The sequence below is a fragment of the Xenopus tropicalis genome, chromosome 8 (genome assembly GCF_000004195.4).
Source record: "Xenopus tropicalis strain Nigerian chromosome 8, UCB_Xtro_10.0, whole genome shotgun sequence".
In the NCBI taxonomy this organism is placed as follows: domain Eukaryota; kingdom Metazoa; phylum Chordata; class Amphibia; order Anura; family Pipidae; genus Xenopus; species Xenopus tropicalis.
The window spans coordinates 47,329,275-47,353,043 of NC_030684.2; the positions used below are offsets into that span (position 1 = coordinate 47,329,275).

At 41.8% G+C, this 23,769-nt stretch overlaps 1 protein-coding gene across 1 annotated transcript in view; it reads left to right on the top strand.

The window, feature by feature from the left end:
- Window positions 1–8,309: 8,309 nt before the first annotated feature.
- The window catches only part of slc16a2 (solute carrier family 16, member 2 (thyroid hormone transporter)), a 95,793-nt gene continuing 80,333 nt past the window's right edge, over window positions 8,310–23,769 (top strand). Inside the window, exon 1 of the mRNA XM_031891160.1 lies at window positions 8,310–8,635. Coding sequence (XP_031747020.1) covers window positions 8,332–8,635 — 304 coding nt within the window. The 5' untranslated portion in view covers window positions 8,310–8,331. The remainder of the gene's footprint in view (window positions 8,636–23,769) is intronic.

Consider the following 23,769-nt stretch of genomic DNA (forward strand, 5'->3'; position numbering starts at 1 on the left):
CAAGATTCCTTCATGGGTCAGGTTAATATTTGGGTTGGATGCTCTCCGAGGTGCGAAAGTGAATGTGATGTGATCACTATTCCACAGATAAATCATGGGATATATCAAAGTATTACTGAGTTTCTAGCAAATCTTTGAGCAGCCGAGGCAGCTAGGTTTCAGTTCAAGCAGCCCAAGCTGAGAATGTGCTATGTACTTTGTTTTTTTCAGATACCAGTTTTTTCCTGCAGTAAAACCCCCCAGAAGGATCATTTTAATATCATACCCTGGCTTCTGACTCAATGTTTAGCACCTATGCATAAATAATGCTATAAAATGGCTTGTTTCTATATGCAAAAACATAATTACCAGCAAAATGTATTCTCATTTTTGACTTGTTTAAATTCTTCATTATGCTTTTACTGTTATACTTACATAAAAATTACAGTTTAACTTTTATATGAAGCCAAAATTAAACAATAAATTTTGTTGTGATAATGCTGCATTTTCCTCGCAAGGCAAAAGGACTAGCATTCCCTTGGCAAGTCTATGTGCGCTTTGAGGGATCTGCACCAAATCTCAATTCAGCTACAAGAAAAATGTAATTTGCACCTTTTTTGTAATTGCTTTTTTGCTACATCAGATAGACTCACTAGATGGAACCTAAAGGGTAAGTAACTTAAGCAGCAGCATAGAAGGGGGCATTCACTTACCCAGACACAGTGAGCAAAGTGCCATGTTTTTATTCCCTCATGCATCATTGTGGGCATGATGTGTGTGTTGAATCAGACTATTGGGCTGCACATTTGCTTCATCACAAATTGGATGCAGTTGCACCAAATATTTTTGCAGTTTGCTTAAGACATTTCCAGCAAATGACGTCTGCGCCCAATTCTTTAGCTGCAACTGTGCTGCACATATTGATGTAGGGTGCCGAATGAACCCTAGAGTTACAGCCTGGTCAGAAAGTAATGGTAGCTCCAGGCTAAAATCATTGGTTATATCTAAAGAATGTATATTGGAAAGTACCATTTTGGAAGAACATTTTTTTTTACTTTTTAAGTTGCTGAGAATAGATCTATCTATGGTACACTAAAACATCACCGTCCCAGTTATTTAATGTAATAATTTATCATGGTGTATTTCTTTGTTCTGTGACTCTTCATTTTGGAATTTAAATTACTGCCCAGTTGATAGAGTTACTGCAGCTCGGATATCCGAAAGGAATATAAGAGCACCTGAAAAGGAAAATAAGTACTAAAATATAACAATAGCAATACATATAATAATAGCATCACAGTTACTTACTCTGACAACTGGATCAGCACAGTAGGGACACAAATAAATATGCAGAAAAAAGCCAAAATAAGAAATTGCAAAGTAGCATAGTGGTTTAATCTGGAATCACTTGCTTGGCGAGGATGACATGCTGTGCAGACGTACTAAAGGAGGACTTTCAGCCAGATATCGGTTGGAATGGTCCCATACACAGGGCATTAAGCTCCCAACTTGGTTGGTAGAGGGGCCAAATTGTTAGCTTATAGTATACAGTGTCAGACTGAGCTAGTCTGGGCCCACTGGGCACCCAACCTGTAGGGCCTTTTTCCAAGCCGACTGCTGCAGATCATCTGCAAGGCTGCACCCCCACTGACGCTGCAGTTCCTGGCACATTCCTACAACATGCACTCCAGGTGGAAACCTATTGGTCTCCTCTACTATCCAAAGCAACATAGCTGTACCTTTCCTTTGCCCTTCCTTATTATACCAATATCTCTTCTTTGTACAAAAAAATGAAAAATCTATTTGACAGTAATTACATTAATAAAGGGGAACATTGATACAAATTTACAAATTTACATTACCATAACATTTCTGGAATAATTAAGTTGCCATTTACTTCATGCAGGAGTCAGATTTTGATGGATAGCAAAGTCAAATACACTGGTGTGTGCTCCCTTCGAGTGTATTAGAGCTGACTGTCTTTCAATAAAAAACACATTTAATTATATAAATATATATAAATTCTTATATCAATGAGATGAAGACTTAAATCAATGAGATGAAGACTATACATTGTATTAAATGTTTATTTTTCAGTAGTTTCCCTTTAAAAACAGAGCCTCTGTATGATAAATGTGGGAAAGCAGTCAATGCTGGCTGTAAATGAAACATTTGCTTTCCTTGCAGGTCACTGGGTTAGCATTTGAGGGTAACAAGGGACAAAGGAGAAATAGAATGCTGTTTGTTTCCAAGCTGCTCTTCCTATGACACACCTGGGAATACAGTGAGACACTGTTTACACTCTCTGCTTAGAGCCTCAGGGTTACAATATTCCTATGTGAAAAAGAATTTTATATTTTATGTTATTTGTTTTCTATCACCCCAGCAGGTATGTAACGTTCCGTTTGTAATTCTTAATTAACTAGGTAACTGCAGTTGCAGTTTCAAATCATTTAGTCTCAGAAGTTCTGCATTCTTAGAAATAGTATTTGATATATGTTACAGGAACTAAAACACTGGCTTTGCGTTATTCTACGGGGTAGTGTAATAAATTGCCTAAAGTCTGCTACTTGTCTAACAAACCAAAGTAAGTAATCAGCAGGTAGCTAGTCATCTTTTTGATTGGTTGCAATAGATTACTAGCAGGTATAGTAGAGAGAGATGGTACCTTTAGCAGCAGTGGGGATAATAGCCTTGGGGAGGGGACTGTGGCTGTGGGATAACACGTATAGTAGGGAGAGATGGTGCCTATAGTAGCAGTGGGGGGATAATAGCCTCTGGTAAAGACTCTGGCTGTGGGATAGCAGGTATAGTAGAGAGAGATGGTGCCTATAGTAGCAGTGGGATAATAGCCTCTGGGAAGGGACTGTGGCTGTGGGATCGCAGGTATAGTAGAGAGAGATGGCACCTTTAGCAGCAGTGGGGATAATAGCCTCTGGGAGGGGACTTTGGCTGTGGGATAGCAGGAATAGTAGGGAGAGATGGTGCCTATAGTAGCAGTGGGATAATAGCCTCTGGTAAAGACTCTGGCTGTGGGATAGCAGGTATAGTAGAGACAGATGGTGCCCATATTAGCAGCGGGGATCATAGCCTCTGAGAAGGAATTATAAATGTATGACACCATTTATAGTTGTACAAAACATTGATAGTAGCATGTACATGCCAAAACTTATAAATGTTGCTGATTTGTCACTCCTTCTACAATATTCCTGCTCAACCCTAACCTTACAGTACAGTTTTCATCTTATATTCTGAAAAAGAGGCCCATAATAATGTTCAGCTAAGAAGAAATTAAATCACATTTTTTAATTGTAATAATTAATTTTTTTTACACTTTAGCTCTGCTCCTTCCATTCACCCCACCATTATAAATAACTTGAATACAAATGTGTGCCCTCAGTTCATGTATCTTTGTTCAGATTCAGACAGGCAATTACTGCTATTTTAGAGATCCCAAGTACTGGGATGATGACATCATTGCTTAATGGCTCTGCATTACATCATGGACTCTGGGGATGCAGGTTATAGCCTGTGCCCAATTGGTTCAATGTGCCCAAGGTAGTTGCGGTCAGTAGTTTATCCCCCTGGAGTTAAGAGTGTGCTGGCTGCATACAGTTACCCATTAGCCTTCCTTTGTGCTATTTACAAGTGCTTTTCTTGAAGAGACAGTCTGAAAGAGACTTTGTCCATATTCTGTCAAGAAGGGCATACATTTGGCAGCCCTATACAGATTAAAGAAAAAAGTGACAGCTCTTAAGAGAACAGTTTGCCTCACCTATCACCAGTTTTTTGATGGGAAAACAAAGGCTCAATTCTTTACAGCACATTTGGGTGGAGTACTGAACTTCCCACAATATATATAGCACCTTTAGAAGAGAAACATGTATTGGAACTGATGTTTAGGGCATTTTTCTGGACACTAAGGGGCACATTTACTAACCCACGAACGGGCCGAATGCGTCCGATTGCGTTTTTTTCGTAATGATCGGTATTTTGCAATTTTTTCGGAAATTATCGCGACTTTTTCGTTACCAATACGATTTTTGCGAAAAAACGCGAGTTTTTCGTAGCCATTCCGAAAGTTGCGCAAAGTCGCGATTTTTTCGTAGTGTTAAAACTTGCGCGAAAAGTCGCGATTTTTTCGTAGAGTTAAAACTTGCGCGAAACGTTGCGCCTTTTAAGTTTTAACGCTACGAAAAAGGCGCAACTTTTCGCGCAAGTTTTAACGCTACGAAATAATCCCGACTTTGCGCAACTTTCGGAATGGCTACGAAAAACTCGCGTTTTTTCGCGCAAGTCGTAATGGCTACGAAAAACTTGCGTTTTTCGCGCAGATCGTAAGGACGCCGAAAAAATCACAAAAAATACGAAAAAGTCGCAAAATGTTCGTTTTCCAATCGGAATTTTTCCAATTCGGATTCGAATTCGTGTCTTAGTAAATCAGCCCCTAAGTATTCCCACAGATGATTCCATGTCTTGTTTTGCCCTGTGAATTTACTTTTGTTTTAAGGTCTGGCATTTATTTTATTAGATCCTAACTGATAACTAGGCTACAGGAAAAAATTGAATTCTTCCCAATTTTCAACCTAATTTTCTTTTAGGCTGGTATCCACATCCATTGTTTGGGGCTTACCTAGGGAGGGTGGCCCCGACGGTATGAAGACATATGCTGTAGTGAATCAGATTTCTAATGTTAGATTTAATATTTAAATCAGAGACTGGGTGCATCTTGGACCTACCATAGATTAGTTATGGGGGTGCAATGAACAAAGCTGCTTCTCAATTATGCAGTATATGCCCACTTAAATAGCTAAATGCTGTTCACAATACAGTGCTTGCAATGAGCTAACCATAATGCAATGCTCTTAGTGTCACAAGGCACTAGACCCTGTTCTTTCTTTGTGCGGTTATGGATGGCTTAAATGGTCTCCTTTTTCTTCCAATTTTCTCCTTCACTGTACAGTGCAATGCAAATGTAGAATACTGCATGCTAGAGAATGCTCCCACCGAGACGCTGAGGCCAGTGATCCCCAACCAGTGGCAGAGGAGTAACATGTGGCTCACCAACACCTTGGATGTTGCTCTCAGTGGTCTCAAAGTATAACTAATACCCATTATTTGAATTACTGGCCCCAGTTGTGCAAGTGATTGTATTTGTACATACACTGGTGAGGAGCTACTGTACCTATGCTTGGCAGATAAAGTAGAGAAGTTGAATTCTGTAGCAATGCATGGGGGTAAAACCAGAACCAGAATTAGATTTAAAATAGGCCTTGGTATTTCCAATACACAGCCACACACAGTCCCCCACAGGCCCAAAATTTGTCAGAATCCACAGACTGCCAGTCTGGCCCTGGGTTACACAGGTAGGCCAGTCCAATAGGCTCACAGCTCACAGACTTTGCTTGCACCTCCAAATAATGCTGAGCAATCACCAGTTCCTCTGTTTGAGAGGCATTTACCGCCTATTCAAATTAAATTAAGCAACACCATTAAAACATGTATTAAACCAGCACCCTAAGCTTAAAAGTAATGCTGACATTTAGAGTTTATGTGTGTTGGGTATTCTTGCTACTAATACTATAATTAATGCCAAAATTCCTGTTCTATTTGGGCCAGTGGGGAAGCTACACTGATCTTGCAGTGGTTTTTGATATTCAGGGATGCATGCAGAGGAGGAGAACAGCTTGCTTTTTAGGAAACTGCGCAGATAGTATTTATGACCTCCCCTTGGAACCTATCCTAGACGTCTTATTATTGGAATCAATATGAAATAATCTGTAAAGCTGCTTTTCCAGGCACACAGAACTGTTGCCTTTATAAATAAATGTACACTCTCGGTTATTTTAGAGAAGGAGAAAGCACAAGGAGATGTTTTTATACCCAGACGGGATCACACAGTCACAATCATTCATGCTCACAGAACTGAACAGCTCTGCAGAAAGCCCTGGCGATCGCTCTGTAGTACAATGTGCTCCTTATCATGCCAGAATCAGGCTTGAATGTGGAATTATGAGTGGAACCTTCTGGCTCTGCCTTGGGATCAGCACGTGTTATTTGGAACTGGGTAACCTCCCTCTTGTGTGTGCAGAAGAACAAATTGTTCAGGCTGCGCCAGTGCTGTGCACTAGTGTCTGGCTGCTGATATACTCACAATGACAGCGCCTCCCCTGCTTCCCACGTGTGCAGTCTGGGTCTGAGCCGCATGTGCATGTTGTGCTGCAGACAGCCCTCCCTGCTGTACAGAATGTAAACAGAACAATGCTGTGCTCATAGCACAAGTTCCTATACTGGCACAGTGCACCTGCCCAGCCACAGGAGTGCCACAGCAGGCAGGGCACAAAAAGGCACCATACACAAATTAATCTGCAGAGAAAATATAATCTTCCCCAAAAGATATGCATACACAATTATAATTTCTGTAATAAAAATGTCACCCTTCACCCCCAATTATTGTATACACAACTCCACCCCCCCCCCCAACAGGAGCATATTATGCAAAGATATATAAAAAACACTGCACATGAATATATTATAATCATGGTTGTGTTGTTAAACTGAAAAAACAACTGGAAAATCCATCCACAGGAACACGTTATGCAACTGCAGGGATGGAAAGGTGTGTTATATGCCCCCAAGCAAGATAGTTATATCCCATACATGCAGGATACAAGTCACTGTGTGTGTAGGAGGTTATTACCATGCAGGGTTGCCAGCCATTGTGTTGCTGGAGTTCATAATCTGTGCTGTGTGCCAATCATTATGTGGTTATAAAATATCTGTGGTTTTAGGTGTCAGGGTTTAGTAATGTGAATTCCGGTTTCCGGGTGCCAGGCACAGTGCTCAGGGTGCTATTACAATATATACTGTATGCTTAGAGTGGCAACCATTATGGGGCAGGGTACAAGTGCCCAGAAATGCAGTATTTAGTAGTGCGGGGCAACCCTAATATCCAACAGAGCCAAGATGGCTGCCATGCTGCTGGCTGATCAGGACCCAAAAGACTCACAAGGGTGCTGTACATAGGATAGTTTATGAGTAGAGTTGTTTTAGGGTGCACTGTGTAAACCACACATTGCAGTGTCCCTATAAATATACTGTAGGTAGCCAGGGTGCACAAAGTTCTTACTGTAGGTTGGGGCTGTGGAAGCATGCTGCTGGTGTTTTTTTCCTGGGGTGCAATGAATTGCAGCAGAAGTTGGTCAGGGGCAGATGGTGGTGGGTTGGGGTGCAGAGGGTGCATGCTGTTGGTGGGTTGGGGTGCAGAGGGTGCATGATGTTGTTGGGTTGGGGAGCAGAGGGAGCATGCTGTTGGTGGGTTGGGGTGCAGCGGGTGCATGCTGTTGGTGGGTTGGGGTGCATGCTGTTGGTGGGTTGGGGTGCAGAGGGTGCATGCTGTTGGTGGGTTGGGGAGCAGAGGGAGCATGCTGTTGGTGGGTTGGGGAGCAGAGGGAGCATGCTGTTGGTGGGTTGGGGAGCAGAGGGAGCATGCTGTTGGTGGGTTGGGGTGCAGCGGGTGCATGCTGTTGGTGGGTTGGGGTGCAGCGGGTGCATGCTGTTGGTGGGTTGGGGTGCAGAGGGAGCATGCTGTTGGTGGGTTGGGGTGCAGCGGGTGCATGCTGTTGGTGGGTTGGGGTGCAGAGGGTGCATGATGTTGTTGGGTTGGGGAGCAGAGGGAGCATGCTGTTGGTGGGTTGGGGGGCAGCTGGTGCATGCTGTTGGTGGGTTGGGGTGCAGAGGGAGCTTGCTGTTAGTAGGCTGCAGTGCTGAGGGTGCATGCTGTTGGTGGGTTGGGTGCAGAGGGAGCATGCTGTTGGTGGGTTGGGTGCAGAGGGAGCATGCTGTTGATGGGTTGGGTGCAGAGGGTGCATGCTGTTGGTGGGTTGGGTGCAGAGGGTGCATGCTGTTGGTGGGTTGGGTGCAGAGGGTGCATGCTGTTGGTGGGTTGGGTGCAGAGGGTTCATTACTAGGGGAGCAGTAAGTACACAGAGTAGGATATTGGGGGTGCCATATAGCGGGCGGGTTGCTGGGGGTTGGGGGTGCAGCATTAGGTGGGTATTACCCACGTGTAACAGAGAGGCATGTGGGCTGTACAGGAAGCAGTGCCTGAGTAGCGAGCAGTGTGCGCACTTACACTACAGCGTGTGGGAGTCAGCGGCTCCCTGTCTGGGTGTCTGAGGCTAGTTTAGCGCTGCCGCACGCTATCCGGGGCATTAGAAACGCAGCGCTAAGTGCCTGCTTGGGAACACTGCAGCCAAAAAACAGGCGAGCAGGTAGAGTGGGGCGGGAGGAATGGGAGGGTCCGGGGAGGGGACCAAGGGAGGGAGCAGTGGGGAGGAGGAGAGCCAAACGATGGAAGAAGAAGCAGAAGAGGACGAGAACCTGCCGCCGGGGGAAGAGCAGGGGATGCGGGACAGCCTGCTCGGGGGAGCCCCGGAAGGGGCTGCAGTGCCAGCTGAGGTGCCTGTGCCAGGGAAGAGAGAGGAAGATGGCAGAGGTAGGGTGCCCGAAGGAGGCTTCGGCTGGGTCGTGGTGCTGGCGGCCACCTGGTGCAGCGGCTCCATCTTCGGCATCCAAAACTCGTTCGGGATCATATATGTGATGCTGCAGGGGGAGATGGATGGCACCGAGGAACAGGGTATGGACTTCAAGACAGGTAAGTGCCCCTGGTACCTGCACAACTTCTTGGAGTTTCCTTAGTTCTACTCACATCCCGGTCTCTTCTCTCTCTCTGGTATGAGTCCTGGTGTGTGTGTGTGTGCGTGGTTACTCTATCCTGGGCTCATTCCCTTGCCCATAATACTCATGTGGCAGCACCACAGCCGCACTGCCAGAGTAACTTAGGCGCTAAGGACTGAGGGGACTGATATGCGCACTCACCACACGCTACTTTATGTATCAACTAATGACAGAGTGTATGGGAACCCGTGAGAGGATAGTGATAAGCAAAGCTAGGCATGGTATATATACACCCATCAGAGTTTAATTAATGATAGTAATTATGTATGTATAATTATATAATTCAGCCATATTTAGCGTCTATGGAGTAACTACAGACACGAACTATTAATAATATCTATAGGCAAAAGCAGAGGGAACTGATTGGCATCAGCTATTAGTACCATGTGAATCACCCCCTTGGCAATCATGACTTCTAAAGCAACCAAAAGAGGATACTGCTTGGCTATTGGAAGTAACTATAGGCACCTTTATAGAGTTCATAGTACATGTACAAACATAGAATTGCTCAGTTATTCTCAATTTCAGAGGCTGCAAGGAGAGTATTATTTGCTACTAAATAAGTGTCTGCTTAGCCTATGTGTGTGTACTGTACATTACTGACACTTCTGTCAGCTATACATAATTCACTATTAGCAGGCACATATTCTGTACCTGGTACATTATTTTCCCATAAGATATATTCCTGTCATCACCTACTGATAACACCACTTTCAGTACTTTCCTTGTCTGCAAAAATTCTCACCATGCACTGACAGTGACATGTATCTCCCATCTCTGTCAAATTCACAGATAACTCTATACATGTTATAAGTACATTTGGGCAAGCTTGTCCAAACAGCAGCCCCCCAGCTGCATACCATAACTAGGGCTGGAGGGCCACAGGTCTGACAGTTAGCCTTTGTTACTTTTTATATTTAACATATATAAAAAGACTAGGATTAGTTACCTGTAAATGACTAATATAGCCATGGCATCATTCAAAATTATTCCTAGCTACATTTGATTTAATCTGAAACTTACTTTAATGGTGTTAGTGCAGGGGTGGGCAAACTTTTTGGCTCAGGGGCCACATTGACTTTTAAAATTTTACAGACGGGCTGGGCCGGGCAGAGTTACGCCATCTCCATTCGTCAGTCCAAGTCTCACATGATGAGACTTGAGGAGTTGGCGGGCCGGATTAAAAAGACCACGGGCCAGACGTGGCCCGTGGGCCGTAGTTTGGCCACCCCTGTCTTAGTGCATTGTTAACTCCCTACAATACTTATTGCCTATTGTTTTATTGAAAATCTGTGGACTTTGTTATTTCTTGAGTTAAAAAGGCAAAAAAAGACACTGCTTCATGTTTTGTAATTGTGAGGCAGATAATTTGATAGTGCCCTATTTTGCCCTGCTTTTCCTGTTTATCTAAAAAAAGTTATACAAAACATAGTTTTTTCATTATCCCTTCCCAGAGGCTATTATCCCACTAGGATAGGCACCATCTCTCCCTACTATACATGCTATCCCACAGCCCCAGTCCCTTCCCAGAGACTATTATCCCCACTCATCCCGTTCTCAGCCTGAAAACTATAGGCCTGTTAGTCTGACATCAGTAGTAGGAAAACTTTTGGAAGGGGTAATAAGGGATAGGGTACTTGAATACATTGCAGTTCACAATACTATTAGTTTGTGCCAGCATGGTTGTATGCGTAACAGATCTTGCCAGACTAATTTAGTTGCCTTTTATGAGGAGGTGAGTAGGAACCTTGATGCTGGAATGGCAGTTGATGTCATCTACTTGGACTTTGCTAAAGCGTTTGATACAGTACCTCACAGAAGGTTAATGATCAAATTAAGGAATATTGGCCTAGAACATAATATTTGTAATTGGATAGAGAACTGGCTGAAGGATAGAGTACAAAGAGTGGTTGTAAATGGAACATTTTCTAATTGGACCAGTGTGGTTAGTGGAGTACCGCAGGGGTCAGTCCTTGGGCCTTTGCTGTTTAACTTGTTTATTAATGACCTGGAGGTGGGCATAGACAGTACTGTTTCTATTTTTGCTGATGACACTAAATTGTGCAAAACTATAAGTTCCATGCAGGATGCTGCCGCTTTGCAGAGCGATTTGACAAAATTAGATAACTGGGCAGCAAACTGGAAAATGAGGTTCAATGTTGATAAGTGCAAAGTTATGCACTTTGGTAGAAATAATATAAACGCAAACTATCTACTGAATGGTAGTGTGTTGGGGGTATCCTTAATGGAGAAGGATCTAGGGGTTTTTGTTGATAACAAGTTGTCTAATGCCAGGCAGTGTCATTCTGTGGCTACTAAAGCAAATAAAGTGCTGTCTTGTATAAAAAAAGGGCATTGACTCAAGGGATGAGAACATAATTTTGCCCCTTTATAGGTCCCTGGTAAGGCCTCACCTTGAGTATGCAGTGCAGTTTTGGGCTCCAGTCCTTAAGTTTTGGGCTCCAGTCCTTAAGAAGGATATTAATGAGCTGGAGAGAGTGCAGAGACGTGCAACTAAACTGGTAAAGGGGATGGAAGATTTAAACTATGAGGTGAGACTGTCGACGTTGGGGTTGTTTTCTCTGGAAAAGAGGCGCTTGCGAGGGGACATGATTACTCTGTACAAGTACATTAGAGGGGATTATAGGCAGTTGGGGGATGTTCTTTTTTCCCATAAAAACAATCAACGCACCAGAGGTCACCCCTTTAGATTAGAGGAAAGGAGCTTCCATTTGAAGCAGCGTAGGTGGTTTTTCACGGTGAGGGCAGTGAGGTTATGGAATGCCCTTCCTAGTGATGTGGTAATGGCAGATTCTGTTAATGCCTTTAAGAGGGGCCTGGATGAGTTCTTGATCAATCAGAATATCCAAGGCTATTGTGATACTAATATCTACAGTTAGTACTAGTGGTTGTATTTATAGTTTATGTATGTGAGTATATAGATTGGTAGGTGTGGGTTAGGTGTGCTGGGTTTACTTGGATGGGTTGAACTTGATGGACACAGGTCTTTTTTCAACCCTATGTAACTATGTAACTATGTAACTGTAACTGCTACTATAGGCACCATCTCTCCCTACTATACCTGCTATCCCACAGCCCCAGTCCCTTCCCAGAGACTATTATCCCCACTGCTACTATAGGCACCATCTCTCCCTACTATACCTGCTATCCCACAGCCACAGTCCCTTCCCAGAGGCTATTATCCCACTGCTGCTATAGGCACCATCTCTCCCTACTATACCTGCTATCCCACAGCCACAGTCCCTTCCCAAAGGCTATTATCCCCCCGCTGCTTCTATAGGCACCATCTCTCCCTACTATACCTGCTATCCCACAGCCACCGTCCCTTCCCAGAGGCTATTATCCCCCCACTGCTACTATAGGCACCATCTCTCCCTACTATACCTGCTATCCCACAGCCACAGTCCCTTCCCAAAGGCTATTATCGCCCCACTGCTACTATAGGCACCACCTCTCCCTACTATACCTGCTATCCCACAGCCACAGTCCCTTCCCAGAGGCTATTATCCCACTGCTACTATAGGCACCATCTCTCCCTACTATATCTGCTATCCCACAGCCACAGTCCCTTCCCAGAGGCTATTATCTCACTGCTACTATAGGAACCATCTCTCCCTACTATACCTGCTATCCCACAACCACAGTCCCTTCCCAGAGGCTATTATCTCACTGATACTATAGGTACCATCTCTCCCTACTATACCTGCTATCCCACAGCCACAGTCCCTTCCCAGAGGCTGTTATTCCACTTCTACTATAGGCACCATCTCTCCCTACTATCCCTGCTATCCCACAGCCACAGTCCCTTCCCAGAGGCTATTATCCTACTGTTACTTAAGGCACCATCTCAGCCTACTATACCTGCTATCCCACAGACCCTTCCCAGAGGCTATTCTCCCCACTGCTACTATAGGCACCATCTCTTTTTACTATACCTGCAATCCCACAGCCACAGTCCCTTCCCAGGCGCAATTCTCCCCACTGCAGCTATAGGCACCATCTCTCCTTACTATACCTGCTATCCCACAGCCACAGTCCCTTCCTAGAGGCTATTATCCCCACTGCTACTATAGGCACCATCTCTCCCTACTATACCTGCTATCCCACAGCCACAGTCCCTTCCTAGAGGCTATTATCCCCACTGCTACTATAGGCACCATCTCTCCCTACTATACCTGCTATCCCACAGCCACAGTCCCTTCCCAGAGGCTATTCTCCCACTGCTACTATAGGCACCATCTCTCCCTACTATACCTGATATTCTACAGCCACATTCCCTTCCCAGAGGCTATTCTCCCCACTGCTACTATAGGCACCATCTCTCCCTACTATCCCACAGACACAGTCCCTACCCAGACACTACTCCCCCCAGAGATACTATAGACATTTTTGTACAGTGAGACTCAAGCAGTAAATTTATGTTGGTAATTAACTTTTACACTCTTACATACAGCTGCTGCTCTGCAAGGCCCATTGTGTGTGGGAGAGAGAGCAGTTATCCCCAGTTGGACCACCCCAAAGAGAGTTCTGTCTGAAGCCATGCACCTGTATTTTTACTACATCTTCCTGCACTGTGTGATATCCATCCTATATCCTATATCTTCACCAGACTTCAGAGGCACATGTTGCTTCCTCCTTCCCAAATCTGGGATTACACACAAACACGCTGCTGATTAATCCTGTCCTGCCTAATTAGACGGTATTGTTTAATCAGATTGGTAACCCGCTCAGTGTCCCTTTCTGCAAAACCATTAAGCAAAAATATATTTATTTATGTGACGTGATGCCATCTGCTCTCAGTAGGCAGATGGTTCGCTTCCATTAGCTGAAAATACACCGTGCGCGAGGGCACCTTCCTCCCCCGCCATACTATAGTAATAGGTGAAACCTGAGCCCTTTATTCCTATTCATTCACTAGGGGCCAGTGTGTATACCTGCGTTGGGCTCTATAATCTTCCCAGACATTTAGCGATTAAATGCCTTTCCATAAATTCACGTTCTTAAAGCAGCAGCCTGTGTTATGGCTGTGAGTCAGCTTCCTAATAGAAACAAAGCAATTAATATAGTGATAGTTATTACAAGTGCATCAACCACATTACAGGAAACAGAAGTAGAACTTTTGTGAATGGAAGCCTTCAAACTGAGCAAAAAAGGGAAGGTTAAAAGTAAATGTTATGCATGTTTGCATATAGAAGTCCCATTCTTTCTCTGTCTAAAATAAAGCTTTTGATATATATCTGGTTGATTGGGATAGTCGACATAGCAACCAAACAGTAATCTGATTTTTTAAATTTTAAATATTGTTTTGTTTTTATATTTTTCTATTCAATGTCATTTCTATTAATACTTCATTTAAATAAATGCCTGGTTACTAAGGTCAGTGATCAGAAACCAGACAGAGATTCAACCCCTTTCCTGCCACTGTTCCATAATTTTGCTGCTTTGTGTGTTGCCAGGAAACACACAGCAAGGCAAAGTTCAGAGAAAAACCAAGAAAAGTACATTTTAATAGTGAAGTTATGTCCCTGGAACTTAGCACTGTAAAAATGGCGGGTAAGCTGTTAAACTGAAGACTGAAAACTAATAGCGCTCAGAATGTTATGGAGTCATGTAATAAAAGATTCACATTTTGTACAATTTTAGTAGTCCATAGACACAAGTGTTTTGGTCTGATGAATAGTAAGTGCTGCTTGCTGATTGGGTGCTACAAATTATTAGCAAAGTTTATGCAAACTTTGCTACATTTATTATATTACCTGTTATTATTGTCTTAGTCTACATCAACAATTAATAACCTGTAGATATGGTTAGACTACAACTCACAGAAATGACTGGTGAAGGATATTAGGCAGTTGTGTGAGTGAGTTTTGGTAACATCAAAAATATACAAATCAATAAAACTTGTTATGGTTGGATTGTACCATTCTAGCACATTAGCCAACAAACAGGTCTCTTAACATAATATAAACTATTACAGAACCTTGCCAAACTGGAATATATATATCAGTAAATATTGCCCTTTTACATCCTCTCCCTTGATCCTCCATTTTGTAATGGGCTTTGTGATCCTTCAGAGATCACCTGACAGGATATAATGCAGCTCTAGCTGTAACAGGAAGAAGTGTGGGAGCAAAAGGCAAAATTCTGTCCATTAATTGGCTGATGTGGCCTAGAATGTATGTCTTGGCTTGTTTGTGTGCACTGTGAATCCTATGATCCCAGGAGGCGGCACTTAATGGTAAATGGCACTTAAAATGGCAGTTTTTTATTTAGGAGTACCCAATAGCACATACTACTAAAAAGTATATTTTTATGAAACAGGGTATTACATATGAAATATTTTATGCAATATATTTTTATAGAGACTACTATGTTTGGGGGTATATTTTTCCTTTAAGCTAATGTATAAAAGGCTTTGGTACCTGACAGTAGCTCAACAAGGCTAAGGGAGTCATTAATCTGACAATTATATGGATCATAGAGGAAGATTATAACATCTAGAGGAAGACTAATAAAACTAGTATGTCCATTACAAATATTCATGTACAGTCCAGTGAGAATAGAATACTTTTTGATGGCCTCCTGTTTGTATCGGCTGATTATCAAATGATAGATCATGTAAAAGGAAAACTGACTTTAATGCCACAATGGAAGGACATGTTTAGTAATGGGACACATGGTATGGGGTTTCATGATATTTGATGGCAGCTTTAATAATAGCCAAAAAGTATAACAACTGTGGGCCCTTAATGTAAGCCATTCTTCACCCTATATCATGGCTGTTGGCAAGATATGCTTCTCTAGGACACCTGCTGCTTTGATTTATACTCAGGATCTCCAACTGACTGTGGTGTATTCCCAGAGCACAGGCAAAGTAACTGTCTTTGTACATCTGTTGCAGTATCTTAATCAGGCAGCTGGTTTGGTTTTAAAAGGTGTTCCCCTCGCTACAGTCACACTTCCTCTGTGGCTTTAATAAGGACCTCGTTGGGGGAGGCTGCTGCTGCCTGTAATTGGTAAGAAACCAAAGCATTGGGTTTCTGCAGACACTGTCCAAGTGTACATTCAGAGTGCTTCCAAGAGATGGCTGCCATGTTCACTGTAAGTCCATTTTAGAGAAAAGGTTAAAACTATTTATCAGTTTAATCAGCGCCTGGCTATAACGTGCTACTCGGCTAAATGGTTTCAATTATTTACAAGGTCTGATTTCTGTGCATGACTCGTTTTTTTCTCCAGCGTAAGCCTTACAGGTCCCGACTGGGATTCGAAAGAGGCCCTGGTATTTCAAGTACACAGAGGCCCAAACAGCCCCCACAGGCCCAATAAATAGTGACTGTCTATGGGATCTTACAGCAGCCCCTCTGGCATTTGCCAGAATATACAGAATGAGTACACTTAAGCTATAATTATAATTGTGCTGATTAAAATGTATCCTCCTAAAAAGTAAATAAAGCTATTTTCACGCATTTACTTTTTTTTAGATAACACCTTGTCATTTTCTTGCAAGATTAAATCATTTGGTATTCTTTTCTGGTGCACTTGTGAATGGGCAATACTGGGCTGTATTCCTTGGAACTAATAACTGGACACACTGACCAAAGGCTTTTGGGCCAAGTTACTAAACTGTACCTGACTGACATAGCTTAAAGTCACTTAGCTGTTAAACTCTTGTTTTGCCATGGTTACACCATCAGTTCCTCATTGTATGTGCACATAACAAGCAAAATAAAGGGTACACTAATGTAAAGTATCTTTTTTCACCAAAAAGGAGCATTGGCACAAGAAACTATTTCATTTTTACCTATTTGGTCCTTTAATAATTATCTTTCACAAATAGCTTTTATCATTTTTTGCTCAATTTTTTTGAGATATTAATAGTTTCTTTAACTAGTATTTTAACATTATTGGCTGCTACATATAACAGCCATGACGTTTGTCAGGAGTGTATTACAGAATTGCTGACACGTGCAGGAATCAGCCAATTACAGCAGGGGTTTGTCAGTGACAGAGTGTGTTGTTTTCTTCAGAAAATAAGTTTAGGTAGAGGAATTCATAAATACAAATTCTATATAAAAAAAACTGTACATTCATAAGAACTATTTGTAGATTTAATTAACTTTCTACTTAGTTTAATGGATTTTTTATAACAGCTTTTAATCCTGCAGTAAACTGTATGTGCCAGCCAGGGCATTTGGCTAAAATAACTGCTGTTTGTTTTATATTTTTGTTGCACTGTTATATTGGGGCTTCTGAGCTAGTTCCTTCCATGCTCCCATCATACTACTTGTTATAGCACACACCAGAGAGCTATTGTTTGCAGAGAGTAAAATTTTATGATAATGTGATTTTAAAATGGATATTAAGCAAATATTTTCTCTCCAAACTATCCTGCTTTACTAAACTTTTTGGGTAAAATTAGTCCTTTTTTAATGAAAATATAATTAAATGGGCGTCACAGTAGTAATTTGGCCTGGCAAGCCTATTCCCTGTTCTATAAGGATGGGTGCAACAAAATTTCTGAAGCCCAGGGAGAAGCAGTGTAAGTTTATATAATATATCAGCATGAACAGAGGTGTATTTCCGTAGAAGGGAATCTGTTGCAATATCATTTAAATGAAGAGTCATAATCTTTTCCTGGCTCACGATAATTAGGTGTTGTAGTAATTAGGCTTCTGTATCAAGCTTTGCAAAATGAGTGGCCCAGAGATAGCGCCCATTTTGTATACCCAAGCCTGGGGTACTGTTTGCACAGCAACATCTTCTTTCTTTGCCCGGGCTCCCCTTGGGCAGTTCTTCTGGGGCTCTTCAGCAGTACAAAAATCTCATTTAAAATTCTGTACTGTGCGTGAACCCAGCCAAACTGAAGGGGATGCCCAGAGGACAGGAAGAAGATTGAAATGTGGGGCTCTGAAAGTTCTCAGGTTCATGCATTTTTTGAAGAAAATGAACCCCGGCCCAGGTAAGGGGTAAGCAACTAGAATCATTGGCGTGTGCCTAACAACTTAGTACTTCCTAATGATTTTACCCTTCCTTGTCCTTTAATAGTACACAGGGCTACGGCGGGTGCCTTAACTTAAAACCTGTGAATGCGGCACCCAAACCATAGACTTGATCATATATTTCATAATAATCAGTTAGGGATGCACTGAATCTAGGATTCGGTTCAGGATTAGGCCAAGATTCTGCCTTTTTCAGCAGGATTTGAGTCTGGCCTAACCCACGTGACTGAACTGTGCAGATTCCTTAAAATCGTGTGGTTTTTTTTAGCCCCTCCGTGGCCTAATTTGCATGCAGATTAGGATTCAGATTCAGTTTGGTATTGGCCCAAATCCTCCCTAAAGGATTCAGGGTTCAGATGGATCCCAACATTGTGGATTTGGTGCATCCCTACTGGATGTCCTAATGAATTCAAGACTATGGAGGTGGAGCAATAGGGTGGTGTGTTTTCAAGCTACTAAAAATAAAGCAATTAAAGCTCCCTGAAGTAGAAAAGGAAATCTTTCAAAGCTGGCATAAAAGTAAAAGTGTTCCTCTGAGTACTTTTGCACTTCAAATGAGCTGTTGTTTAAGAATTTCTCTATGTGGAAGGGTTCTCTAGTCAGAAGCTTTAGGGATCCCTCCAGGTGTTGTTAGCTCACAGCCATTGTTTTGTTTTAGATGACAGAGCCTAAAATTGTCCAGATCTCGATGGGGCAGGTTTGATTTTCAGCTGGATCGGGGATCACATTAGCTCGTTGATATGATCTTCGGTCCGATGGCGTATATGCCCACCACTTTAATTCGATAGTTTGGCCCTAGGGCTAAATGATTGAATTAGCCCAATATCGCCCACCATAGGTGAACATATCAGGAGAAGATCTGTCCATTTGGCGACCTTGCCAGATGAGCGGATCTTACCGTGTATGGCCACCTCTACTGTGTGTAAATGGGGGAAATATAATGGGCCCCATAGCATCTGTCAAAATACACTGGGCTTCCAAAGCAGGAGGCTTCTTATTAGAGAGACTTCCTGCTCCGCTGCAGTAGACGAAAGGAAAAAAGTTTAGGAGAGTTCTTTCTGCATATTTACCTTAATTCTGTAACATCCTTTAGACAACTTAAGACTGGACATTTCATAATAAAAAAGCAATTTTGTTACATTCCAAGAGCTGTTGCAAAAAAATGTTTTTGGTATTATTTAGTTTCTAGTTTTTTACTTGGTATGTGTATTTTGGTATATGGTGCCTGCTTTAAGAGGACAGTATGCCTCCTTGTTCAACACAGGTTTCATATATATAGGGCTTGTACTGAACATACTTTTTACCTACTGTTTTAAATAAGAAATATCTATTTTTTTGTTTTTTGCTTTAAGTTTAAACAAACTATCCTCATTATAGTGGCAGAAAGGGGAAGAAAGTACAGATAAAAAAATAAACAGTGATCCATAAGTCATTTTTAATAGAAATGATAGGGAATATGCCCACATAGGTCCACAATCCGCCCCAAATCCTGCTCACTGTCCCTTAAGGTTTAAAGTCTGCAATTCAGAACTCAGGAGTGACCCCAAAATTCATGCATCTTATTGGACAGTGAGCAGGTTTAGGTGGATTGTGGACTTGTGTGGTCATAAACTTGTATTGCAGGGACAGACTAAGGGAGGGGCTAAAATGTCCCAGTTTTTAAAGGTATGCTCTTCTGTGTTAAGATGCAAATGGACAGCTAGCATACAAGGGGCCTAACATTGTGGCATATTCATTAATATTGGACACAAACATTACCAGTGATGTTGCCTATAGCAACCAATCAGATCTTTGCTTTTGTTTTCTAACTTGAAGGTGACTATTTAAATCTAATTGCTGATTGGTTGCTGTGGGCAACATCACCAGTGAAGTTTGTCTCCAATTTTAATAAATACTCCCCATGGTGCAGTCTTCATTTCCATTGTTGTGATCGTTCATGCAGAGAGCACAAGCACAGTAGGAAGTGAAGAGGGTCTGCTGCTCCCTTCACTTCCTCATCTTCTGAAAAACATTTACAGGCCCATGCGGTGCATTTCAGATGAAGTTTCCAATTCTACATCAGGGTTTTCTCACACGTGTACTCTTTGCTTTTTATATTTATTTTTTTTGCACTAAGGGTGCAAAGGGTTTACATAATTCTTCTAATATTTTTTCTGAGAGTTCTCTCCTCTTATCTATATTACTTTGCATTGGCATACAGAAACAGATTATCATCCGAAACTTTGTTTCATGCCATTTTCTCTGTGTGTTTTTGGCCACCTTTGAAAATGTTTTTCTGCTGTCTGAATAAAGCCCACATCTGGCCATATATGCCCAAATTTGGTTGAGCAGTTTGACCAACTTTACTTATTGTGCTCAGCCACCTGGGATGTAAATAAGTCCTGAGGTTGGTTTAGCATAGCATCCAGTGATCCAGATGATCAGCTGACATGGTGCAGATGAGTATTTTACATTTCATATGAGAGCAAGACAGAGTAGAAAGATAAATACTTCAATAAACACACAAAAAGACCAACTGCAAACTGATATCAGCTAGATAGCACTTTTTCAGGTTAGAGAGTGCTTGGGAGTATAAAATTTAATTTCAAGGTGAACGTTTTATTTAGGATATAGAGAAGTATATGGGTATTTACTAAATAGACCTTTTCGGTAGGCAAATTGTGTTTAAGCATTCCATGCTGCCAGGCAGTCCCCTCCCAGTGTGGACAGTCAATACCAGATGGTTCATGTGCATATGGACATTTCTGAACAGACAGATGAGTGGAAAAAAGTAGCATTTTTGTCCAGCTTCTTTTTAAACCAAATGCAAAACAGTTTTCATGAGATCTGGTCCCAATGTGCTTCTTCCTAATGAAATACTATACATATTGTGCCTGCACCCTAACTAGAGACAGGAGTTTGCATACGTGTTCTGTTTTGTTGTAGAGTTTGGGCCCACGCTCCCACAATTACTCACAGCAAGTGGCATTTTTAATAACAGGTCTGTTACTGCTGCTAAATAAAGCTGGCATTATAGGTAAAGTATATCATTAGAATAGATCAGATCCCTAGTTTATTTAACATTCTTATTTATGTCTTTTGCTCTGTGGTGTTTAGGTGGCTCCATTTTATTTGACTGCTCTGTTTCACTGTGGTGCATGTGGGAGTTTTGCAAAACACTGTGCAGTGGTGGCTGTATCGTGACTTAGTATGTCTCTTCATTGTAGTAAATAGCAGGAGGTTATATCATTTAACTCGTACCTACACTGTACAGCAACACAGGTTTTTTGTTTACTTGATTTAAAATACACTGTACTGTCAGTGGTGCAGGGAGCTAAATAATTAGCAACTTATGTGGCAGAAGAATTTTATAATTCAGCTAAACACTGGCTTTAGAATTGGTTAATATAGTGAATATAAGAAGTTATTTACTAGGATCTACTCGCCCTGATGATTTTCAACTCTTATCTGTATTGTTCAGTCCTTCACAGTGCTTATCATTTTTCAGACCCATGGCTAGCTGAACTGATCTCAAACCCTGCTCTTCCGATATATTTTAGCTTCATGGCACAAATAATTATATGGGGCACCTTACACCTTACCCACCACATTTTCTCACCTCAGCTACTGTACCTATTGCTGGGAATGGAAATTGTCACCTTAGCTACTAGACCCATTGCTTGGAAGGGAAATTGTCACCTGAGCTTTATCCATTGCTGTAAACAGGAATTGTCACCTCAGCTATTATACCCATTGCTGAGAACGGGAATTCTATTGACCATTGCTGAAAACAGTAATAGTCACCTTGGCTACTATACCCATTGCTGGGAACAGGAATAGTATAATATGAGCAGAGGTGACATTTTCATTCAGTTGATAGTAAAATCAGCATCTTTGGGTGTTTTGAATCTGCATTTTGAGCAAGGACTTCAAATGAGGTGGACAAAATACCTGTAATTCTTCTTTCCAGTTTTTTTTAAATGTTTTATCGGTTCTCAGAGCCCAGGCTACTTTTACCTGATAACAGGTGACTCTACAAAAACCTGAGCAGATCTCCTCTACTCCAACCCTGCTCTGCCCATACCCCCTACAATATTACATAGATTCCTTTCATTTGAGTAAATGATTAGCACCATACCTTGGCATTTAGTTGTGGACATGTTCAAATCTCTTTGTTGTGATCAAAATTCCAGTGGAAAAACAAAAAGCAGGATTGGAGTCTTGTCCTGCTGTGGCGGAGAGCCAGGCCAGGATTATTATAAAAAAGATGGGCTGAAGGGGGTAGGATTCATTATTTTAGGATTAAGATATATTTCGTAATTATTTGGAACACCGAATTCTAGTTTATTGCTGTTTAGATTTTTTTTCCTTCCTCATTTATAAAGCAGACATGTTTACATTCTACCTGACTAGGTTGGAGCAACCTATGGACTTTAAAATTTTCTTAAAATACAGGGGGGGGGGGTGGGACTTAGGCAGCATCTATCTACATTAAGCTATAGCAATGATAGTCAAAGCGCTTTTCATTTTCTAGTGGAAATGATCATGTTATATACCCATAAGATCTTGCCATGTATGTCAGCACTGAAAGGGTTACATGGATGAAGATGGAGTGAGGTTGACTCTGATGACTATTCAGCAAATCCAATAACAGGTGGAGGGAAGGTATTCTAGCTGCGGGCTGTTTTTGTTCATCCTCTCTTTCTGCAGGAATGCTGGGGGTTTCACCATTGGAAATACTTTCATTATGTGGCAGTCTGCTGTGTTCCAGGGCATAAAAGCTTTTCCAAATTTTTATGACCCCCCCGTTCACTTGCATTGCATTCATTTTAACACAATGCTTAATAATTTAACAAAACTTACAGGGGTAGTTTACCTTTCAGTGAACTTTTAGAAGTTAGCTTAGCTTTTTGTTCAGCAGCAGATCGGTTTAGAATTTCACAGATATCTGGTTGCCAGGGTAAAAGCTACCTTAGCTACCAGGCAGAGGTTTGAATGAGAGACTGGAAGATGAATAGCAGAGGGTCTGAATAGAAACTTAAGAAATAAAAAGTAGTTAGCTATTAGGAGAATATTGACAATGTACGAAAAGGCAGAGGGTCTTAATTATATTAGAGTAGTTCCAGAAAGGGGTATGTCGGAAACAGGGCCTAGACCTATGGCATATTCAACAATTTCTTTGCTGTAGTGCTCTCAAGCAGAACTGTGCTGGTGAAAACATCCTTCCCCTCTTGCAGCCTCTCCCATTCATATGAAAGGGAAACACTCTGCCTGTGGCAGATGCTTGTGCTTTCAGAAAGGGCTCGCTCATGAACACCAATTTGGCGATTGAAAACTTCTTCTTTTACGTCAAAGACCCGGTCTCCTGGAGGAGGAGGAGGAGGGGGGGGTCTGTAGGATATTCAGTTTTTTTTAAACAAAATGTTTGCTTTTCTGATAGATTTAGTTGCCCACAAGTGTCCCCTAAAACCCTAGATGGGATTCCTCCGGTGTGACCCTTCCTCCTAAAGTATATGCACACCAGTACTCTGTATCCTAAGGCACACATTTTGCTGTAGAAAAATAGGAGGAGGAGGGTCCCCAAGACTAAAGGCTGTGGAATGATGTTCAGTTGCCCTGTACCCTAGTTTTATCTGGATCTGTAACTAGAAATTACATTTTTATTTTGCAATCTGGGAAAATGTTATTGGTTCATGTTTCACTGAAAGCATGCATCTATTGAGCAAACATAAACTACACTGTTTGCTAAGGGCATACTCACAAGCATTTTTTTATGCGTTAGACATGCATTTGAGAAGCGTGTTTGAGTGCACCTAAATGCATTTGCTAATTGATTCTATTATATTCTGCCCGGTTGTGCTAAGAAGTGTTCAAATTTGCGTTCTCCTGCATTGCATTGTTTTAAACCCAACATTTTCTTGCACGTGGCCCCTGTTTGCCTTTGGAACTGATAAAAGTGCATATATCTACGTTTAAAAAAACGAATATGATGCATTTTTGTAAACATGTGTTTGTAAACACATTAAGAAAACATTTGTGAGTATGAGCCCTA